The following is a 19,044-nucleotide window of genomic DNA, read 5'->3' on the forward strand; positions in this document are numbered from 1 at the left end:
CTTAGAATGTCATAGCAAATGTTGACAATTCTTCTAGTAAGTGACTTAAATGAATCTTATTGCTCTTCCTGGGTTAAGCCATGAGTGGCTCTATGGAAAGAAGAAATTTGGTGTACTAATTTGGTTTTTCATGAAATTTGGAAGTATTTTGGAGAAAGTTCTGTCTCTGGTCTGACTGCCCTAAGCTGTTATCCTGCCTCCTCACAGACTTCCCCTTCCTACTGCTTTGATTTGACCTTCAAATAAATACTTCAAATACCTCCAAGAGATCTTTTTCCTTTCCAAGTCAAGTTGGCATTAATTGTTCCTCCTGGTGGCCTTACTCAAACCAGGAGACTCTTTTACTCAAATCACTTTGTGGTGTGCCTAGCGGCAGAATACACTTTGAAAGAAAACAATCAAAGGAGAATCTTGGAGTCAAGTGACATTCCTATTTGTCTGTTCTCAAGAATTCCTTAGTTCCTTGTTCTATCAATCTGAACCACAGCGCTGGAAGTCTCCGTTTTAACTTCCCCTGCCCAAGTCAGCTCATAGCCCCTGTGAGCATTGTGTGGAGACCACTGAAATAAGGATTTAAGGGAGTGAGCATCCCACCCCTGTGCACTAGTACAGGGCACTAAGGCAATTCCACTCTGGGTCAGGTTTGGAATCTAAGGATGATGCTGACCACAAGGGGGCACTTGGCGTTTAGACAAGCGCCGAGAGCCTTTCCCTGCCTGTGCCGACTCTTTTACAGGATCCAAGTGCATGTTGCATGGGGAAATATGCTAGGCTAAATAATTTTGAGGTATAATTTTTTTATGGGGTGTATGACTCGTGAACTTATTGATACCAATCTAAAATCAATTTCCATTTCAGTAAAACTAAAGATTTATTATTTGGTTTTGCTATTAATGAGTTCGAAATGATATGTTAAAGGCTTCTTGTGTTGCTTTTTTTTAAGCAAAACTGACAGATATATTGCTTTTGTTCTAAATCATGGAGAAAAATTAAAGAGGAAGCAAATTGCCATAAGGATCATTAGTCTGCATGAGCAGGGCTCTCATGAAAACAGATTTGAGCTTCTTGATGATGCCATGGATTTGGCACCTTGTCTGTTGTGAAATGGTTGTTAGAAATTGTCACCACTGTTGCCACTGAGAGCAGGGCAAGGAAAAATCTAGAATGAGAGCAATTTGTGTGGGTGGCCTTAAAATTCAATTACAATATCTTTACATATAATTTCATTTTCTTGCAATATTAAGCCAAATGTGTAACTTTTGTCAAGTGAAGTGAAAAGAAAATGGTGGGAAAAAGAAACTGGAGAATTGGTGTTCCCTTTGTAAAACTCTGGACTTTGTCATTGCTAGACACAAGATTAATGTGTCTTTGCTCTGAGAGTGAATCATGCTAAGGACCACAAAATTCTGTTATATAAAGAAAGTATTAATTTAAAATCTCAGTGTGTCTTTTAGCTTTTTACCAGCTTGTTCAGAGTTGTTTGACATGGATGATGTATTGAAAACTAAGGATCTTAAATTCAGGTTAAATGCCTTAGTCTTCTAAGGCAGCTTATGTCTTCTTTTCAGGCATACTGGCATACAATGTCCCACTATTCAAGGCTTAGTAGAAGAACCTGTAATGAATCTATCTTTAAAAAAAAAAAAAAAAAAAGATCAGGATTCAGTTAAACTAGTTCTAAAAAGCTTTTCCAGAACTTATCATACTGGTTCATCCTAGGGTTTTGTAGACAATTTTTCATTCTGGGGGAAATCTGCATTACTGGGAATCTCCTTCTGGTTCTCTTGAGCTCTCACTGGCCCTTTCTTTGTTTTCAGTGTTTTTCATGATGTGAGAAGTCTGCTACAAGTCAGTATTACTACATGTCTTAAGTTCTGTTTTCTGTGAACTTTGGTGTTGTTTTACTGTATGAAGTACTAAACTGCTTATACAACCATGATCATAGAGAATTGTATTTGTTTTGGTGAGGTTTCTTTCTGCATGCTTCCCACAGAATTCAGAAAAGGCAAATCCAGATTTAATGATTTGTCTGAGTTGATATGCTGTTGTTTCTCACTTCTTGATTTGTATTGATGTACAGTAGCTAAAACCTGCAGATAAACAAGGACTGCTAGTTCCCCAATTACTGCCTTGAAAGTAGGAGTGGGAGATAACTTACAATCAATCAGTCCTGGCTAAAGTAGACCTCTAGAACCTCTCTGAAGTTTTGTCCTTTAAAGTTTCTTAGTGTCTGGTTTTGAAATTGCATTCTATAGTGTTTGGGGACTTGGAGAGGTCTTTTAGTTGAGTAGGAACATCTGTGTCACGAGATTTCCACAAGAACTTCAGTACTGTCATACTGAGATCTGTGTCATCAATTAGGTTCATGGATGCAGGAATACAAGTTCTCAAGCAGGGTTAGCTGAGTACATTTAATAGGTATTAGCTGTGAGAAAGGTATCTAGTTTGGGATTCAAACAGATTGCACATTAGAGATGGAAAACCAATAGGAAATCAGCAAGAAAACCCCAAGAAGTGTGCCTGAAATCCTGCCTTCACTCCAGGAATAGACATGACCTTTCAGCCTTTTTCAATTTTTCCATTTGTTTTCATGCAAATATTTGTATTTCTGACTCATTGACAGCCTGGCTTCAAAAACTGTGTCAGCACTAGTTAAGTATGATGGTGACAAGGGCGTTCTCAGGCTATGAGATGTGAGAATTCAAACTCTTGGCGAAGCAGATGACTAAAATGTAACGCAACTAGTTTATTTCTGGGTTAAAATTTATGCTGTTAGATAGAAGTGGCTTTCTTCCCCAGGTAATATGCGTAGAACATCCTTGCCAGGTTGTACACTGTTAGAGGGTTGACCACTGGAAAGCTTTGTACTGATACTCCATAAAGGCTTTCAACAGCAAACCAGGCAGCTTGGTTCAGCTTGGTCTTAGGGGCAATCACAACAGCAACAGCTCAGATGCCTCCCTGTTATTTGACAAAAGCAGATGTGAAGAATGTAAGACGCTGCATAGACTGCTCTGTTAGCACTAAGATGTTAAATTCTGCCTGAAGTGCAATTGCAACTCCAGTCCTACTTTGATTTTGGGCCTCATTTCCCAGTCTGTAAATGTTGAGTGATAGCTTTCTCATTTCATAAGGGATTTGTAATCATGGGTTTATTACAGTTTATGAGGTAACTGTGTACTTTTAGTCACGTTATCAACCTATTTCCGTCTGCTTGCTCATCAAAAGCAGTGTAGTGCAGTTTGTTTGCTTGCATTTGGATAACATCCTTGCTCCAGAGCTGAATGAATGCCCAGGCATCTGCAGTGGACCAGCTGCATTGGCAGCAAAAAATAAACAGTGCTTCTGAAAGGACTAATGAAAAAAGATCTAAAAGTAGTTTACTTTGTAAGTGAAAGAACTCAAAGAAATTAGATGAGTACCATCACTGAGGAGACACCAAATTGCTCTGTTGTAAGTAACAGCTGCAGCACCAAGTCTTGCTGTCTTATATAACAATGATGGACAATCTAGTAAAGAAGTAAATGGTGTGTTGTGGATTTACATAGAACAAATCTGGAAAGCAGCATGAACTTTTGTATTTACTGTATTTGAGCTCTGGTGATACAAAATATGTAGTAGGTGGTACAAAAGATTTTGTACAAAATATGCCATCACGTGGTTATAATCATTAATGTGCACTGAGGTCAAGAAGGCAAAAAAATTAGTTTTGTAGTTCAAGTGTGCTGAGATCTTCTCTGTCTTGTTTAATTCTGTAGAGACACTGCTGTTGAAATGAAATAGCACATGACCCTAGTGGAATTAAGCCAAATCTTGTCTTTAATCTGCAGCTTACTTTTTCTCCTTGAATTGGCCAACATTGCCTGAATTGACTGTAGAAGCCTTCTGTATTTGGACAAAGATTTTGTCTGCATCCAAGATACTTCTGCTTTAATTAGGAAAAAAACTACTGCAACTACTCCTCAATTCTTTTCATGTCTCCAGTATGCCTGTTATAACAGATTAAAGTTAATAATTGTTCAATCCTCGGCAAAATTCTCCTCAAAAATACAGCTCTTCTGTATCTCTTTTTTGTCTTTTGAACAGTGTGAGGGGTTATTCTCTCTTGAAATATGTTTAAAAGTACTGTGCCTTTCACCGTGCTCCTGAAAAATCTTACTTTGACAGAAATTATCCCTATGGAAATCTTCATGAAACCCCAAATTTTTAAAATGAAAAATAAAATGTGGAGCCAAAAAGTAACATGTAGTGCAGAAAATTATGCAAAAGAATAAAAGTTGCAATAATCTGCAGATGCTAGAAAAGACTGGAGACTTAAAACAGGCAGATATAATTTTTTTACCAGCAGCAAGCCTTTATAAACTCTCTGAGAAATAAACCATATATGGACACTGGCCTTCTGGATCTGAAAGAAGCATGATAAATAGGGAAAAATTTTTAAATTGCCATGGAAAAAGCAGGAAAAAATATTTGGAGAGTTGTTATCTTGTTTCAGTGTTTACCAGGAAAATCTGGTAAACAAAGGTCTAGCAAAGCATTAAGGTCATGAGAATAAATAACTGATTATTAAGGGGATGGTCAAGTAATCAGTATAGAAAGGAAAGGATTCAGCTATTTTGTCTAAGGAGGTGCCTGTGTTAGGAATTAAAAAAAAAATAAATCTAAACCAGATACTTATTTTACACAGGGGACCTGAGCAAATAAATGGAAGAACCTGACTGACCAGGAATGTAATAGCATTGATAGCAAAACCATGAAGGGATAACGAGTATTGAAGATACACACTTGCCAGGAAAGAACAAAACAGAGATAGATGTGGTATGCAGCAGACATGAGAGACTTTGACAAAAATGTTGTTGATTCTTTCTTCATCAGCTGTTTGGATGAATTAATCTTGAGGATGGAATGGAAAACAAAGTTTAGTCACAACAGTACTGGGAAATAATTGAAATGTACATTAAACAATATGACTCTTAAATATTAGAACACAAATACTTGTAATAAAAAAATACTTTTCTATATGTAGCTATATGTCTCTCTCTTCTCTAGGTCTTTTAATTCCTACTATAGGCAGTTACAGGTCTTATTAATACAGTCAACTGAGTGAAGGAATTTGTATCTAGATTCATTTGGTTGGCATCTTCAGTGGAATAATTGTGTAAGCAAAAAGTCTTGAAGATGTTTCAGTGCACAGTAGCCTGTTACTGCCCCGGGGGATGTGTCTTGTGTAACCCATGTGTAAAATCTGCCACACGTGAATGTCTTGGACTCTCTAGAAGAACTCAGATGGAACTGAGCTGAGCTCTTTAGCTGCTTAGCTGAATGAATCACTGCACATCATTGATTGTCTTCACTCTAACTCTTCATAGATGTTCAGTTCATATTTGCACACTTAATTGCAGATATCTTCACCTCAGACTGAATCCATCCAGTCAAATATGCATATAAATATAATATTTTGATGGATCAATTTTAATATAATATTATTAGACTACTAACAGAAATTGTATTGTGTGTTAGACTTGTAAATAAAGACTAAAAACCAAGTGCTTATAAAGATGAGGCACAAAACTCAATGGATACACATTTTATCAGAAAATAATAGATAAAAGGGACACAATGTATTTTAGATTTTTAAGATCTACCAAAACATTGCAAAAAATCCAGTCAAAAACCTGTCAGATCAAGTGATCATGAACTCATTCACTTTAAACTAAACACGTATATATTGCCTAAGTTTTAAGTAAAGGCAGAAACAATAAAATGCAGGAAAAGAAAAAATAGCTAATGTCAGCAAGTGCTTTGAAAGAGAAATGACAATAAACAAATCCTAAGGAAAACTCAAGGAGCTGGAGATGCATAAAATGAGGGAGATGGGTAATCTATATTTCAGGATTCTGAAAGAACTGGCCTGTCACATCACTGATATGATAGCAAGTGGTTCTAATAAACGTGCACATTGTGTGCACTGAAGAAAAGCATTTTTTTCAGTTTAAAGAGAGGAATAATTGTTGCAAAATGAAATTGAAATATGGATTTATTAAAAGGGGCTCATTGTGGGCAAACCTGTTGACATTCTGTGATAAAACAATACATTTGTTGTCACAATAAATACAGTAATCTTGTTCACTGTAACCTCTGATAAAGATATCGTGTCGCAGGGGAAGTGACTGATTAATTTGGAGAAAATGAAAATGAATAGATTTGTTAGTGGAGTAAAGAGCTGGCAAATGGAACATGATAGCAGTGATTAGTGGAGGAGTCTGCTGGGAGAGTACAAGCAGAGGTCTTCCAGGACTAGGTTTAAGATGAACCTTAATATTTAATGCATGACCTTGATACACACAGTAGAATTAGATTGTGATATCTCTCTCCTGAAACCAATTATATAATATAATTGGGATCTGGATGTGGTTTAGAAAAAGAAAGACAGTGAAGAGTAGATTATTAAAAATGTGAGTAAAATTTAATAGTGTAGACCAAAGGATTTAGAAATGAGTAAAGAAATTATGTTATAAATTGAGAACAGATACAACCTCAGAGGAGTATCTGGGTGTTCTAGCTGATGCCTTGTTGACTGTGAGCCATTATTGTGTAGCTGTGCAAAAGGAAAATGCAATCCTAAAATTTGTATAGGTAAAGAAGTGTCACTGATTGTTCAAGGCAGTGAGATGGCTTTTAGAGTACTGCATACTGTAGGCCAGTTCTGTTCTCTAGCCTTAAGAAGGTTGAGCTCCAGCCTGGTATACAAAGGGATTACTAGGATGATAAGATGAAAGGACTGCCTGGTGTGTGAAAGATAATTTCTGCAAGTTCAGCTTAATCATCCTAGTAAAATGAATGGGGAAAAAAAAAAAAAGCTCATGTCTTCAGTCTATACATGCTGGGGATGAACAGCAGGGAGGAAGAAGAACAGTTATTTATAACACATTTAAGTACAAGAACAAACAGGTGTAAACTGGCCTTGAATAATAATAGAATAATGGAATTGTTTCAGTTGGAAGGGACCTTAAAGACCATTTAGTTCCAACCCCCCTTCCATGGACAGGGATACCTTACCCTAGATTGTCTTGCTCAGAGTCCCATCTGACCCTGAAGACCTCCGGGGATGGGGCATACACAACTTCTCTGAGCAACCTGTACCTGTGTCTCACCACCCTCACAGTAAAAAATTTCTTCCTAATTTCTAATCTAAACATGTTCTTGCAGTTTAAAACCATTACCCTTTGTCCTGTCACTACATACCTTTGTAAAACGTCCCACTCCGGCTCTCTTGTAGGCCCTCTTCAGGTACTGGAAGGTGCTGTAAGATCTCCCCAGAGCCTTCTCTTGTCTAGGCTGAACAACCCCAACTGCCTCAGCCTGTCTTCAGAGGAGAGGTACTCCAGCCCAGGGATTTTTGTGGTCCTTCTTTGGTCCTTCTCTGCTACAATTAGTCCAGATCCTTATCTTGGGAACCCCAGAGTTGTATGGAGGACTCCAGGTGGGGTCTCAAGAGAGCAGAGCAGAGGAGGGAAATCACTACCCTCAGCCTTGTGATGCAGCCCAGGAAACTGTTGCCTTTCTGGACTGCAAGCCACATTGCCAGATCATGCCAAGATTTTCATCTACCAACATCCCCAAGTCCTCCTTCTAAAGACCGCTCTCAATCCATTCTCTGGAAAGAAGCACATTCTCCCTAGACTTCCTATTATCACCAACATACCTATAGAAGCTTTCCTTGTTGCCCTTGACATCCCTGAATGTGTTTAATTCTGTCAGGACTGTAGCTTTCCTGAACTGATCCCTGACTGTTCAAACAATCCCTGTATTCCTCCTAGGCTACCAGTCTGTGTTTCTAGGCTTCCTCTAGGCTTTCTCTAGGCTTCTTCTAGGCTTCCTTCACATGTTTGAATTTATTCAGGAGCTCCTTGTTCATCCACACAGGCCTCCTCGCATGTTTGCCCAAATTCCTCTTTGTTGTAACGCAGTGTTCCTGAATTTGGAGGGCAAAACTCATAATTATGTCTCTACTGGATGGAGTGGATCAAATTATGAATGGGATTATGAAAAACAATTCCCTGTGTTAGTAGTAGGGGAGGACCTGCTTGGGTCCTCCCAAGTGTGGGTGTGTGTATTTAATTAATTAATTAAATTATTAATTTAATTAATTCCATTACACAACAAACAAAGATTTGGCCGGTGCCAGTAACCAAAAATGGACTCTACTGCTGTTACTCATTCCTACTGTAGGCAACACAGATGGCTGCACACCTAAGACAGTCTCCCCTCTAAGTATTGCTTTCTAGACAAATTGGTATGAGTTACCTTTGATGTCCCATGTGGCTCTTCAACCAGCCCAGCAGCTCTCTCAGCAAGTAGTTTGAAAGTGGATGTGCTGGTAAGACGTGAAATCTTTTTCCTACTAAAAAAGAGCCATCAGAGAGAATTTTGGTTAGAACAAAGGAGCAATTTTGACTGGTCACCGCAAGGTGACTTTGCTTAAGATGCCAAGGAGCAGCAGTGTGGAAAACTGTACCTGTGTCATTTTAACACAGTGGAAATGTGTAATGCATAACTGGTAATTGTAGCATGTGGCTAATTGCTTTTGCCTCTGCAGTGTGCCGGTTAGAACCACGAAAACAAAAAATGCACAGGAACCAAAGAGAATGACAAACATCATAATGCTTGAAGAATAAGGTCTATGGCGATGACTTCTTTATAGAGAATAGAAATAGATGTAAAACACTGTTTTATTTACCATAACCACAGGGTTCCTTAAAGGAGGTTCTTAAACAACTAGAAGAAGAGAAGAAGAGTCTCCAGAACCAGCTAAAGGACTATGAACTTAGACTGGAACAAGAAGCAAAGGTTTGTAATCACTCTATCCCTCTAGACTGTAAAAGCTGTTATGTTGTGTGGCAAACAGATTGTGTGTTGAACACATAATAGAATAGTAAAAAAAAAAAAAGCCACTGGAAAAAAGACTCTGCTGTATATCTGGATCTTCTGTATGATTCAGGTTTTAAAATTTGTGCTTAATGATTGCCTATATCTCATTTTAACTGTAGGCTTACCACAAAGTTAATGATGAGCGGCGCTTGTACCTCTCAGAGATCTTACAGGTAAGAAACATGTGTGACTCAGTAACTATTAATGCTTTCTTAATGTAACAACAATGTCTGTAATGCCATTAGATCAGGATGTTTTATTACGTCATTTGTATACCAAATATCTTACAAAAGCTGATTTTGAAAAATTTTATTGATACAAATTATGTAATACATGAAATTTTATACAACAAACTGGAGAAACCTGTAAAGAAATCTGTAAAGATTTATAGTACTTCTTATTCTAGAAAAGCTCTAAATTCCTAAATAATATGAAAGTAATAGCTTAGTGTGATATTCAAGAATTGCTGCCACTGAGTCACTTTCATAGCTAACTGGGGTAAAAGCCTGTAATTAGCATGTGTTTGCACAGTGGGCAATTGATTCTCTTACATGGTTCATTGCTACTTTGGGAAATCTAAAATAATTGCTTAAATGAACTTTCCAGCATGAAACCAAGAAAAAGCCTGGGAAATGCTCATGATAACTGTTAATGTTTTTACATTAGCAGTGAAACTGAGAACTTCTGGAGGAAGAAAGGAAATAAAAGCAGATTTTATTACTGAACATGCTAGCAAGAGGAGTGCCTATGTTCAGCTCCCTATAAAAACATTTAAATATGTGTAAGACACCATTTGAAGTGAGGCATATGCACTGGCATGTTTCATAGTGAGGCACTGGGGTCTAGATTTTGCCATCAACACTGGAGGTAGTTAGTGCGTTATATTTTCAGCAGTTAATTATTTCCTGTCATGATTTCAGTATCATATGAGAGCAAAATAGTCATCCTCAGATTAATATTCCTATCTTTAATTCTCTAAACATCAAATAACCATTCTAAAGTAGTTGTAGAGGAATCATCTGTAATCTATGAAGAAAGAATCATGTGCAAAGTATCACATCTGTTTTAGGACAAGATGAAATTAATTTCCCTGGGGACTTTTCTGTCCCTCCTCCCGAGCTCTAAGCAGAGTGTAAGTGAGTAGTTTAGATTAAACATCTACTTTGTACATTGCTGATCTGATCACGGCAGTCACCCCCACATCCCAGATGCAGTTTGCAGTTTTGAGCACCTGAGTCTGAGAGGTGACCACATTGCTGAGCAGTGACCTCACCCCACACTACATCTTCCTCCAGGGGGGCAGAGGAGGGGAAGGTGCTGATCTGCTCTCCCTGGTGACCAGTGATAGCACATGAGGAAAGGGAATGAAGCTGCATCAGGGGAAGTGCAGATTGAATGTTAAGAAAAGGGTCTTCATTGAAAGGATGGTCAATCACTGGATCATGATCCCCAGGGAATTGGTCATAGAACTAAGACTTCAAGGAGAAACTGGATGACACTTTAATTTTAGGTAGTCCTGCAAGGAGCAGGAAGTTGGAGTTGATGATCTTTATGAGTCCCTTCCAACTTGAGATATTCTATGATTCTGTGGTTTAATATTTCAAAAGGATCAGTGATTTATCTGTTCCCTTTAGGTCTTTTTCTACCATGACTTTGATTTGACTTTTGTATTATTTTAAAACCTGCATATGTTAAAATCTGCCTTTTCTTTTAACAGTTCACTTTACAATAGAGGCACATTCTCTATTGTAGAGAACATTCAATACAGACTTTTTCAACTGTATTAAAATATCAGTGTTCTAGAGTCTGCACAGTAATATTGGCTGCTGTTGAAGTAGAAGGATTTACCCATAGGCTAACAATTTCCTTACCTTGCACAGTAAATATACCACAGGGTATTGCTGTCCTGTGACAATAGTGTATCCTAGTGACACACTCTTATTTACAGGGAATAGATATAGTGTTATGTTAAGCCTTTGTTTTATCTCATTATGTTTGTATTTTTTTATAGCTGACAGTAAGAAAAAAAAACACACTCTTATTTACAGAGAATAGATATAGTGTTATTTTAAGCCTTTGTTTGTATTTTTTTATAGCTGACAGTAAGAAAAAAAAAGATCATAAAATATAAGTTTTTTACTGGTAGGTATTAAAAAATACCAGGTGGAGGAAAACCATCAAAAACCTGCTTTGTTTTGGATCCCTCCTGAAGCCTGCGGCAGAAGCAGAAGACAAAGATGTTTCTGAGAGGCGGTTTCTGTTATTTACCTTTTTCTTACTGAGTGCTTTTCTGTTTGTTTTTTTTTTTATTTATTTACAAAATATATTTATCTTCTGAGTGCTTTTGACGTTTGTATTATGTGATCCATAAGGATGCAGTCAGTTTTAAATGATAGTTAAAAAAAATTAAAAATTTCACAATCCTGAGAGCTCATGCTAGAGACACCAAGGGTTTCTGGTGTATTCTTGTTTGCTTTTTTTGTTTTGTTTTCAGTCTGGCAAAGCATTGGTTTAGGATTTGGAGTCCATGGATCTTAAAGGCACTCTCTGGTGGTATTCAGAAATCAGTTTGAGAGGCAAGCTAAGAAGAACTATAGCAGTTCTTTAAAAAGGCCATACTTTCAGGCCAGATTTTTGTCACAAACGTTTGGTAGCAGAGTGGGATCTAACTTGCGACTGGGATTTCTTTGCAGAAAAGGTGCAGGGTTATAGATTGCTACAGTTGGAAAGCTGCTTGTACAACAATGGCTAATTTTAGTTGGGATAGGCCTGGAGTAAACTGTACCGGCAAAAACAGTGCTATGGATAATAGTAATGTATACGGACATCTATATTCATATAAATTACAAAAACAGTGAAGGCAGCCTTGGCACTGCTCTTTCCTTGTATGTCACAGAATCACATCTCCTCAGATATGATAAGATGATAAATTATACTAGCCATCATCTTTAATACTGGAGTTCCTCAATTACAAAAATTTCTTGTCTTCAATAAGGTAAATTTGTGTAAATCCTATTTACTTCTGTAACGTGATTGGGGTTAGGATTTAACTTGTTTTGTAAAAATTTGGCTATTGCAGACCTCAGCTAAACCTACAATTTTTGAAAGGAAAAAAACAGATGCTCTGACTGGCAAGGGAGAAAAACAGATACTGAGGTAAATTTCCTTTATATTCTAGTTTTCTGGTTAATAAATTTTTGCTAAGTACTGTTTTGAACAATGCGACTTTCTGACAAAGTATTACTCAACATAATTTTTGATATTGCTTTTCATCAGTTTTATTTAATGCAAATGTTGAAAATACATATGTTTAAATCATTGTTTAACAGACTTCTGTTTAGTTATATGGGTTAGAAATATAAATTTGAAAGAAGTCCACCCGCTCTGAGATACGTAGCAATAAAATTAATTTCTGATTGCAATACTTGTGGATAAGCTTGAAATTTGATAAGATTTATATTTTAACTGAATTGAATATGTTAAGAACATAAAGTGTGAAGAATATAGGCAGCATATATGAAAAGTTTGTTGGACCCTATCACCTGCCTCCAGTGGCCATAAACAGATGCTTACAAAAGTGTGGAAGCAAGGAGATATAATACTTAATTTTTAAACTCTCCCAAATAATTTATATTTGGAAACTTTCTAAGATAGTATGGTTTCTATCTATTTAGTGTCTCACAGTGAATACTCTTCCACAAAGCCACTTACCTATATTATTAAAATGAGCATACACAATATATGTTGGAATCATCTAAAAATGTAATGAATTAATTATAAACATGGTATTGTGTAGACTTATTTGCTTACCAGGCTTTTCCTTTCATTCTGTTCTAACACAGAATCACAGGATTTCATAAACTGGAATAGTGAATCTTTGTGTTCCAGGAGAGTATATTAGTAGAATATGAAATAATGCAGTACAATATTAATTCAGTTCTATAACTGAAGTTTATCAGTACATAAAAAGCAATGTGTGGGTTTGAAGTGCCTCATATGCCACTGTATCACTTTTGACCCCAGTGATATTTAACATGGTTCCTATGAAGAGGGTCAGAAAGCTAGAACCAGGAGGATTCACTGCCCCTGCAGTGAGATTAAATATCATCAGCCAGATACGGAGGTTTGCTGAGGGTTAGCACTGATCTGTGATTATGGTGGGTTTTTTTACAATCTATTTTAGTAGACCATTACTTACTCTGCAATTATATGACAGTGTGTTTCTGTAATTTTCTATATATCAAACAAAAGAAAATAGTGTCCTGTAACTGCTGGTCTCAGAAGATGTGTGGTATAACAAAATATCCCGTCTCAATCCATTTTCCCTAAGAGGACTTTTTTTTAACTTTTCAATGTTCTTTAAACACATGAAGATAATTTTTCAGCTTTTAAATTGTCCTTAGTATATAAGAACCTAGTTTTCAGATTATTGACTTTTATAGTTAGTGACTTAGAACTTTCAGGACAAACTTCGATCTTTGCTGGCAACATGGATCTAAGAGTGGGGTTTTGGCATAATTTGTATTTTAAGAAAATACTAGAATATAAGTATGCACCTCATGAACATCACAAGGTAACTATAGCCATTGTTATATTATTCCTTTTAAATTATGTTTTGATTTCTAGCCTGGGGGTTGTTTGTTCAAGCTGACATTAATGAGAAATAATTTCATTAAAATAAGAGAAGACATGCATGTTCTTGAGAGTAATTTGAAAATTTTCTGTCTAGAGTTCTTATCTCACCTTTGTTGCCCTTTTACAAAATACCTGCATTGGAATTCAAACCATACTAAGAAACTGCGTAATGCTTGTTTTAATTATAGGAACATGTACAGAAAGCCCAACTTGTGTACTAAACGAACACTAAAAACATTTTTGGGTAGTAGTTGTGACCACTAATGTGGATTCTTTGGGGTTTTTTTGCTGAGGTTGGGATTAAATGTGTGAGATGGTATAGAGATCAGTGCCTGTCAGAACAGAGAGTCTAAAATTCTCAGTAACCAGAGTTCCAACAACTAATTGTTGATGCATTCAGTTTCCTGGCCATCCGAAACAGAAGCAAGTTCAGCAGAGGTCCTTTTTGTGATAATCACAGGAGAAGAAGATAGGCTAGCTGACAGCTGGGAAGAACATGGATGTCTTGACGGCTCATATCTCTGATGCAATTTGAGCAGTAAATTTATTGTCACTCTGACCCCTGCTGTTACACTGAGACTTATGGTGGGGCAGTTTCAACACTGCACTGCTGCAGTTACCTGGCTTCTAAGTCTGTAAGTCTAGCTGGTTTTGAGGGGAAGAGGTTTTGTTGCCTGCAGAATTCCACACAGGCATTTTCTGCTCTGTTCAGCTGTACAGTGATCTACAGTTTAATCAATTGATTTTAAGTAATCAACTGATTTGAATTTTAATAATTGATTATCAAGTACACTGGAGGCTTGGATTGTGATCTTCCAACTCTGAGTAGAAGTATCTCCATATCTGTATGGGCACAGTTCTCCCTCCCTCAAGACTGCTTGTAAGAGCTGGAACAAATGATGCGTCATTCCCCAAAAGACTAGTGAGCCCTAGGTTTGACTTTGTTGCCTCTTTCCCCACAAATTTGAAACTTGCACAGATACCATCATTGTAGCTTCTATCACATAATTGGGTATCATGACAAATATAACAGTGTGATGTTGTGATATATTTTCCAAAGTCATCCTATATAATGCCTTTGCTTGAGAAAGACACTGAAGCTCTGTATATTGTTGTTAGAGTATGTAAAGTGCTGTCTTTCCTCTGCAGTAATGAACAGGAAGAGAAGCAAAGGGACATTGCATAGGAGCAGAGAGGCAGGCTTCTTGGCCAGGAGAATGACCTTTCCAGCTTGCAGAAGTGCCATGCTTTTCCTGGAGATTTCTTTACATTCCCACAGATTTCATAGACGATGAAGATGAAGCTCTAGCTGGTTTCATGTAGGTGGTGTATGTATCCATGATGAGTACCACTTCAAAAGTCTGCTGGCAGCATCTCCTGCAGGCATTTCTGGTGATCGTGGGATCTAGAGCCTGGCTTTCCAGAGTGGGATACCTGCAGAGAGCTGCAACTACATCTACATGAAGTGTTTTTCCCTTTTCTGGTGGGGATTCTTTAACTGATGAAAATGTCTTTGTAGCTAGTTTTCACTCTCCTAGTGCCAATATTTAGTATTCTGTTCATGTTCTCCAAATGACATCACTTAGGTAACAGGAATCATGAAATGAAGATTGAGTTTGCAGAATAATTAGATGCTCAGCTAACGTGTGAACCTAGAAATATACTTGTTTTTTTCCTTTCTCAGGTTTATTAATTCTCAGTAGTAATCAGATATGCAAATATAGAAAACATGCACATTTTTAGCCATTAAAACTTACCGGCAATGTGACATTTGCTGACTAACTTCACCCATTTTATTTCAGAGGAAGACACAGTGTTCCAGGAAACCCGAAGATGGTTAATCCTCAAAAACGATCAATTAAAAAGACTGTAGGAGTGAACCAGCTTCCACAGCTAAAGCACTGATTTAACAGTAATGCCAAGTACTTCCAGTCACTTTTTAAAAAATTTAATTTGACTGAAAGTTTCTAAATTGAAAATGAAAGTATTTGTGCCTTATTGCAATGCCAGATCCAGATTGGAATGTCTTCTTGGCTGCCTTAATGTAAGTGTTCCTGTCTAATGGAATTGCTCTTCTAGCTGCCATCTTTGTACTGGTGACTTCTGACCCTTTCCATTCTACTTCACATCGGTGATTCTGAGTGTGAGGGTGTTGGAAAACTTGGAGAATATTGAATGTCTTATACACTGTGTAGATCCTTGAACTATGCAGCCATGGAAAACAAACAAGCCTCTAGCATTTTTGACCTCTCAATCCAAGAAGAAGGCAGACTGATGTAACCTGAAGTATTGTCTAAATATAACTTTTTTTAAAAGCCATCTTACCACAGCTCTCATGTTGACTACCACTTTCTGTCTGCATGGTTTAGAAGCACAGCACCATTTCCAGCTGCTTTAGGCACTACTAATGGACAGAAATAACAGAAAAACTGAGCACTTTTTATTAAGGAATCTTCAGAGCCTATCTTGTGGAATGTTGTTTCTCTTAAACACTGTCTATGTTCTATAAAGAAACACATATCCTGATATTAGTATGTTGCTCTTTGAAATTTGAATTATCAGATGAACCCTTGTATCCACAGTGTTGAGGTTATAAAAATATCTGTCTTCTTCAGTGGCATTGATCCTTGTGCTTTTAGGCTCCAAAATAGTGCCAGTCCTAAAAGTCATCTCTTCAGTGAAAGTAGAACTACTTTGTCTCTTCATTCTTAAGCATGCAATTAATGTTGCAGTTTTATTACCTACATTTTAGTCATTAAATTTGGCAAAATTTTTTCAAGTGGCAACAGAAAAAATGTTTTCGTAATGAAGCTTCAGTCCTCTGGGTTACATCTTAAAAGCTCTTGGCAGAGCAAATGTGGCTGCTTGACTGCCCTTTATTATTTTAAGAGCATTCCTAACTCTGCAATAAAGTTTTTTCCCCTCTTTAAGAGCAGTACTAAGAGTTCCTTATTACTGGCAGCATTAAAGTGACACTGTAATTAAGCTTACAGCAAAAGACAAACCAATGGTGTCATTCTAAAATGCAGAGAGCTAAGGCCTCCAGCATGGTACAGCATATTCAGTATGGAAATCCTTTTTTTTTTTTTTTTCTCTTACATAGTATTAAATTCATTACAGATATTTGGCATGTTACCATGATGCACATGGTATCATTCTTTCATAAGCAGGGTGATCTGCCTGGCTGTTTTTTTCCCTCACAGCATAGCACAGCTGGTTAGGTTAGCACTCTTCTGTTTGTGTTTTTCACCTGAAAAATTTCCAAATGTTCATTGTGCTGGCATTTGTGGTGAAGGAGAGGGGAAAATCATCATAATGGCTCTATTGGCATAAAAGACAAGGGACATCTGCAGTAGTAAAGAAGATCCAGTTCTTGGATTCATGCAGCAAACATTTCCTACTGCTGTCTCTTAATCAAATGTTAGTGCACTCAAGTCTGGTCTGTGCAGCACCTCAGAATAACTGGAAAAAATGCACAAATATGGCAGAACATTTTTTCACAACAGGAGACTTGATGCTTCCCTCAAGGATATTCCTCACTGAGGACTTGAACAGAGACTTTTTTTTAAGCCTTAAAAGAGGTATTTGTTGGTACAGGAATGACCTGGAGACAAGCAGACTATGTCCTATTTAGTCCCTGTTTCACCTTGCCAAGAACAATTTGATTTGATTTGGGATTCAAAATGAAGTAGTATGACAATGAATTGCTAAAATGTGCTGTTTGACCATTCCAATTGTATGTCCAGCTGTAATCTTTGTTGTGAAAAATGGTTATAGTTCAGTACTCATACTCTTTTAATTGGCATTTCATTTTCTTCCTAATTTTCTGAAAATGAGGACGAACCTGATAGCTAAATTTGACAACTCCAATTTCTTTGCAACAGCAAAAAGTGAGTTTTTTGTTTCAAAATTGGAGGTCTCTTTGGATCTAAATAAAACTTTTACACTTCTAGCTTTCCCGAAACATGCAGGAATTTTTTGTTTCATTTGGTGGGGTTAGGTGAATGAGTGTTTTGAAATCCCTGGATTTATCTTGTGTGGGCTTTTCTTACTGTTTTGTTGCCCTGTGAAATGTGTTTTTTTGACATTTGCAGCAATGAACAGTTAGATGTCTTTATGTAACATATTCAATATGAATATTTCAGCACATTTAAGATTAATTAATTCTTCAAATACCTCATAGTATGCAGTATTATTTTAGGTCTAGAAGACAAAATCAGGTTTATTTAAAGTAGATATGGGAGTGTAGTGGTGTCTGGTTTTCCCCTGATTTCACAATAGGGTGATTTTTTGTAATGCTGCCAACCATTTCAAGATAAAGTTGTCCTCCTCTTAAGTTTCTGTACATCATACATGACACTGAAGGAATCTGAAATCAAAAATGGGAAACTGAATTGCTGACAGTTGTGGTCAGTGATTGAATGGAGCTAAATATCAGAGGAAGACAGGATCAGAGGTGAAGGTTTGAGTCTAGCCAAACTTCTTCCTTCAGTGTAGAATATACTTGAGATTCCAGATTGTAGTGTGTAAGTGGCTTTAATTGATGGACTGGGAAATTTGATATCCTAAGTTGGCGCTTGAGAGTGTGCTGCCTTTACATGGTTACTCATGTAATTCCATTAATTTCAGATGAGTCATGATTTTGATGTAACTAAGGCATTTTAAGTATTTACCCATAGTGTTTCTGGAATATATGAATTTAAAATCTCAAATGCTGGTAAGCACACATATCTTATTTCCAAAAAAAAAACCCTTTTTTTTTTGTTTTAGAGTCTCATGATTGAAGATGGTATTGAGTCATGATAGTTTTTTTAATTAATCCATTTAGCAGCAGTGTACTCTTCTATGATGGAATAAAATGAAAATGTTTATTGGACAGGCATTGACTGCGTGGCTGATTATTATGTAATTTTGCAGCATAACCACAGGCTGCGGAGGACTGGGGTGATAGGCTTCCTCATGTTCAGGATATCATTAATAATAAGCAAGATATTTTGTTGCTTAAATACTTTGTTTAATGGGTTCTCTGTATCTAAACTGACTAGGTGGTACAGATGACAGTTTCCCTCATTCCAATGATATTCGATCTCTACTGGTAAAGATGAAGTGCATAGTTCAGCCTTAATACATTTCCAGTAGAGGAGGATGCTGTGCAGGCTTTTTTACAAATGTGATGCAGACACAGTAGCAAGCAAATAAATAAATAAGGAAGTGAACTTTTGTGTTATTAAGCTTCTGCTGTTTTTGCCAGACTTGTCTCAAACATGACATGTACTTTGAACCAACTAGTTGGATGCAGATATAATGTGCATGGACTAAAATTATAGCTAACTGCTACAGTTTTATCATTTTACACACAGGTGTCACACTAATGGCAGACAGCTCTTGACTGGATAATGAGGCTTTTCAAAGGTGGCAGCACCTTATTTACTTGGCAGATGAGTTAAATACTCTCTTCCAGAAATACAAACACTGGAT

General features: G+C 37.0%; 1 protein-coding gene across 1 annotated transcript in view; it reads left to right on the plus strand.

The window, feature by feature from the left end:
* Positions 1–18,302, plus strand: part of LOC120496313 (coiled-coil domain-containing protein 169-like) — a 36,960-nt gene extending 18,658 nt beyond the window's left edge. Inside the window, exons 6-9 of the mRNA XM_039696642.1 lie at positions 8,752–8,850; positions 9,051–9,104; positions 12,011–12,087; positions 15,369–18,302. Coding sequence (XP_039552576.1) covers positions 8,752–8,850; positions 9,051–9,104; positions 12,011–12,087; positions 15,369–15,471 — 333 coding nt within the window. The 3' untranslated portion in view covers positions 15,472–18,302. The remainder of the gene's footprint in view (positions 1–8,751; positions 8,851–9,050; positions 9,105–12,010; positions 12,088–15,368) is intronic.
* The last annotated feature ends 742 nt before the right edge of the window (positions 18,303–19,044 follow it).

The sequence above is a fragment of the Passer montanus genome, unplaced genomic scaffold (genome assembly GCF_014805655.1).
Source record: "Passer montanus isolate IOZ18808 unplaced genomic scaffold, ASM1480565v1 scaffold99, whole genome shotgun sequence".
In the NCBI taxonomy this organism is placed as follows: domain Eukaryota; kingdom Metazoa; phylum Chordata; class Aves; order Passeriformes; family Passeridae; genus Passer; species Passer montanus.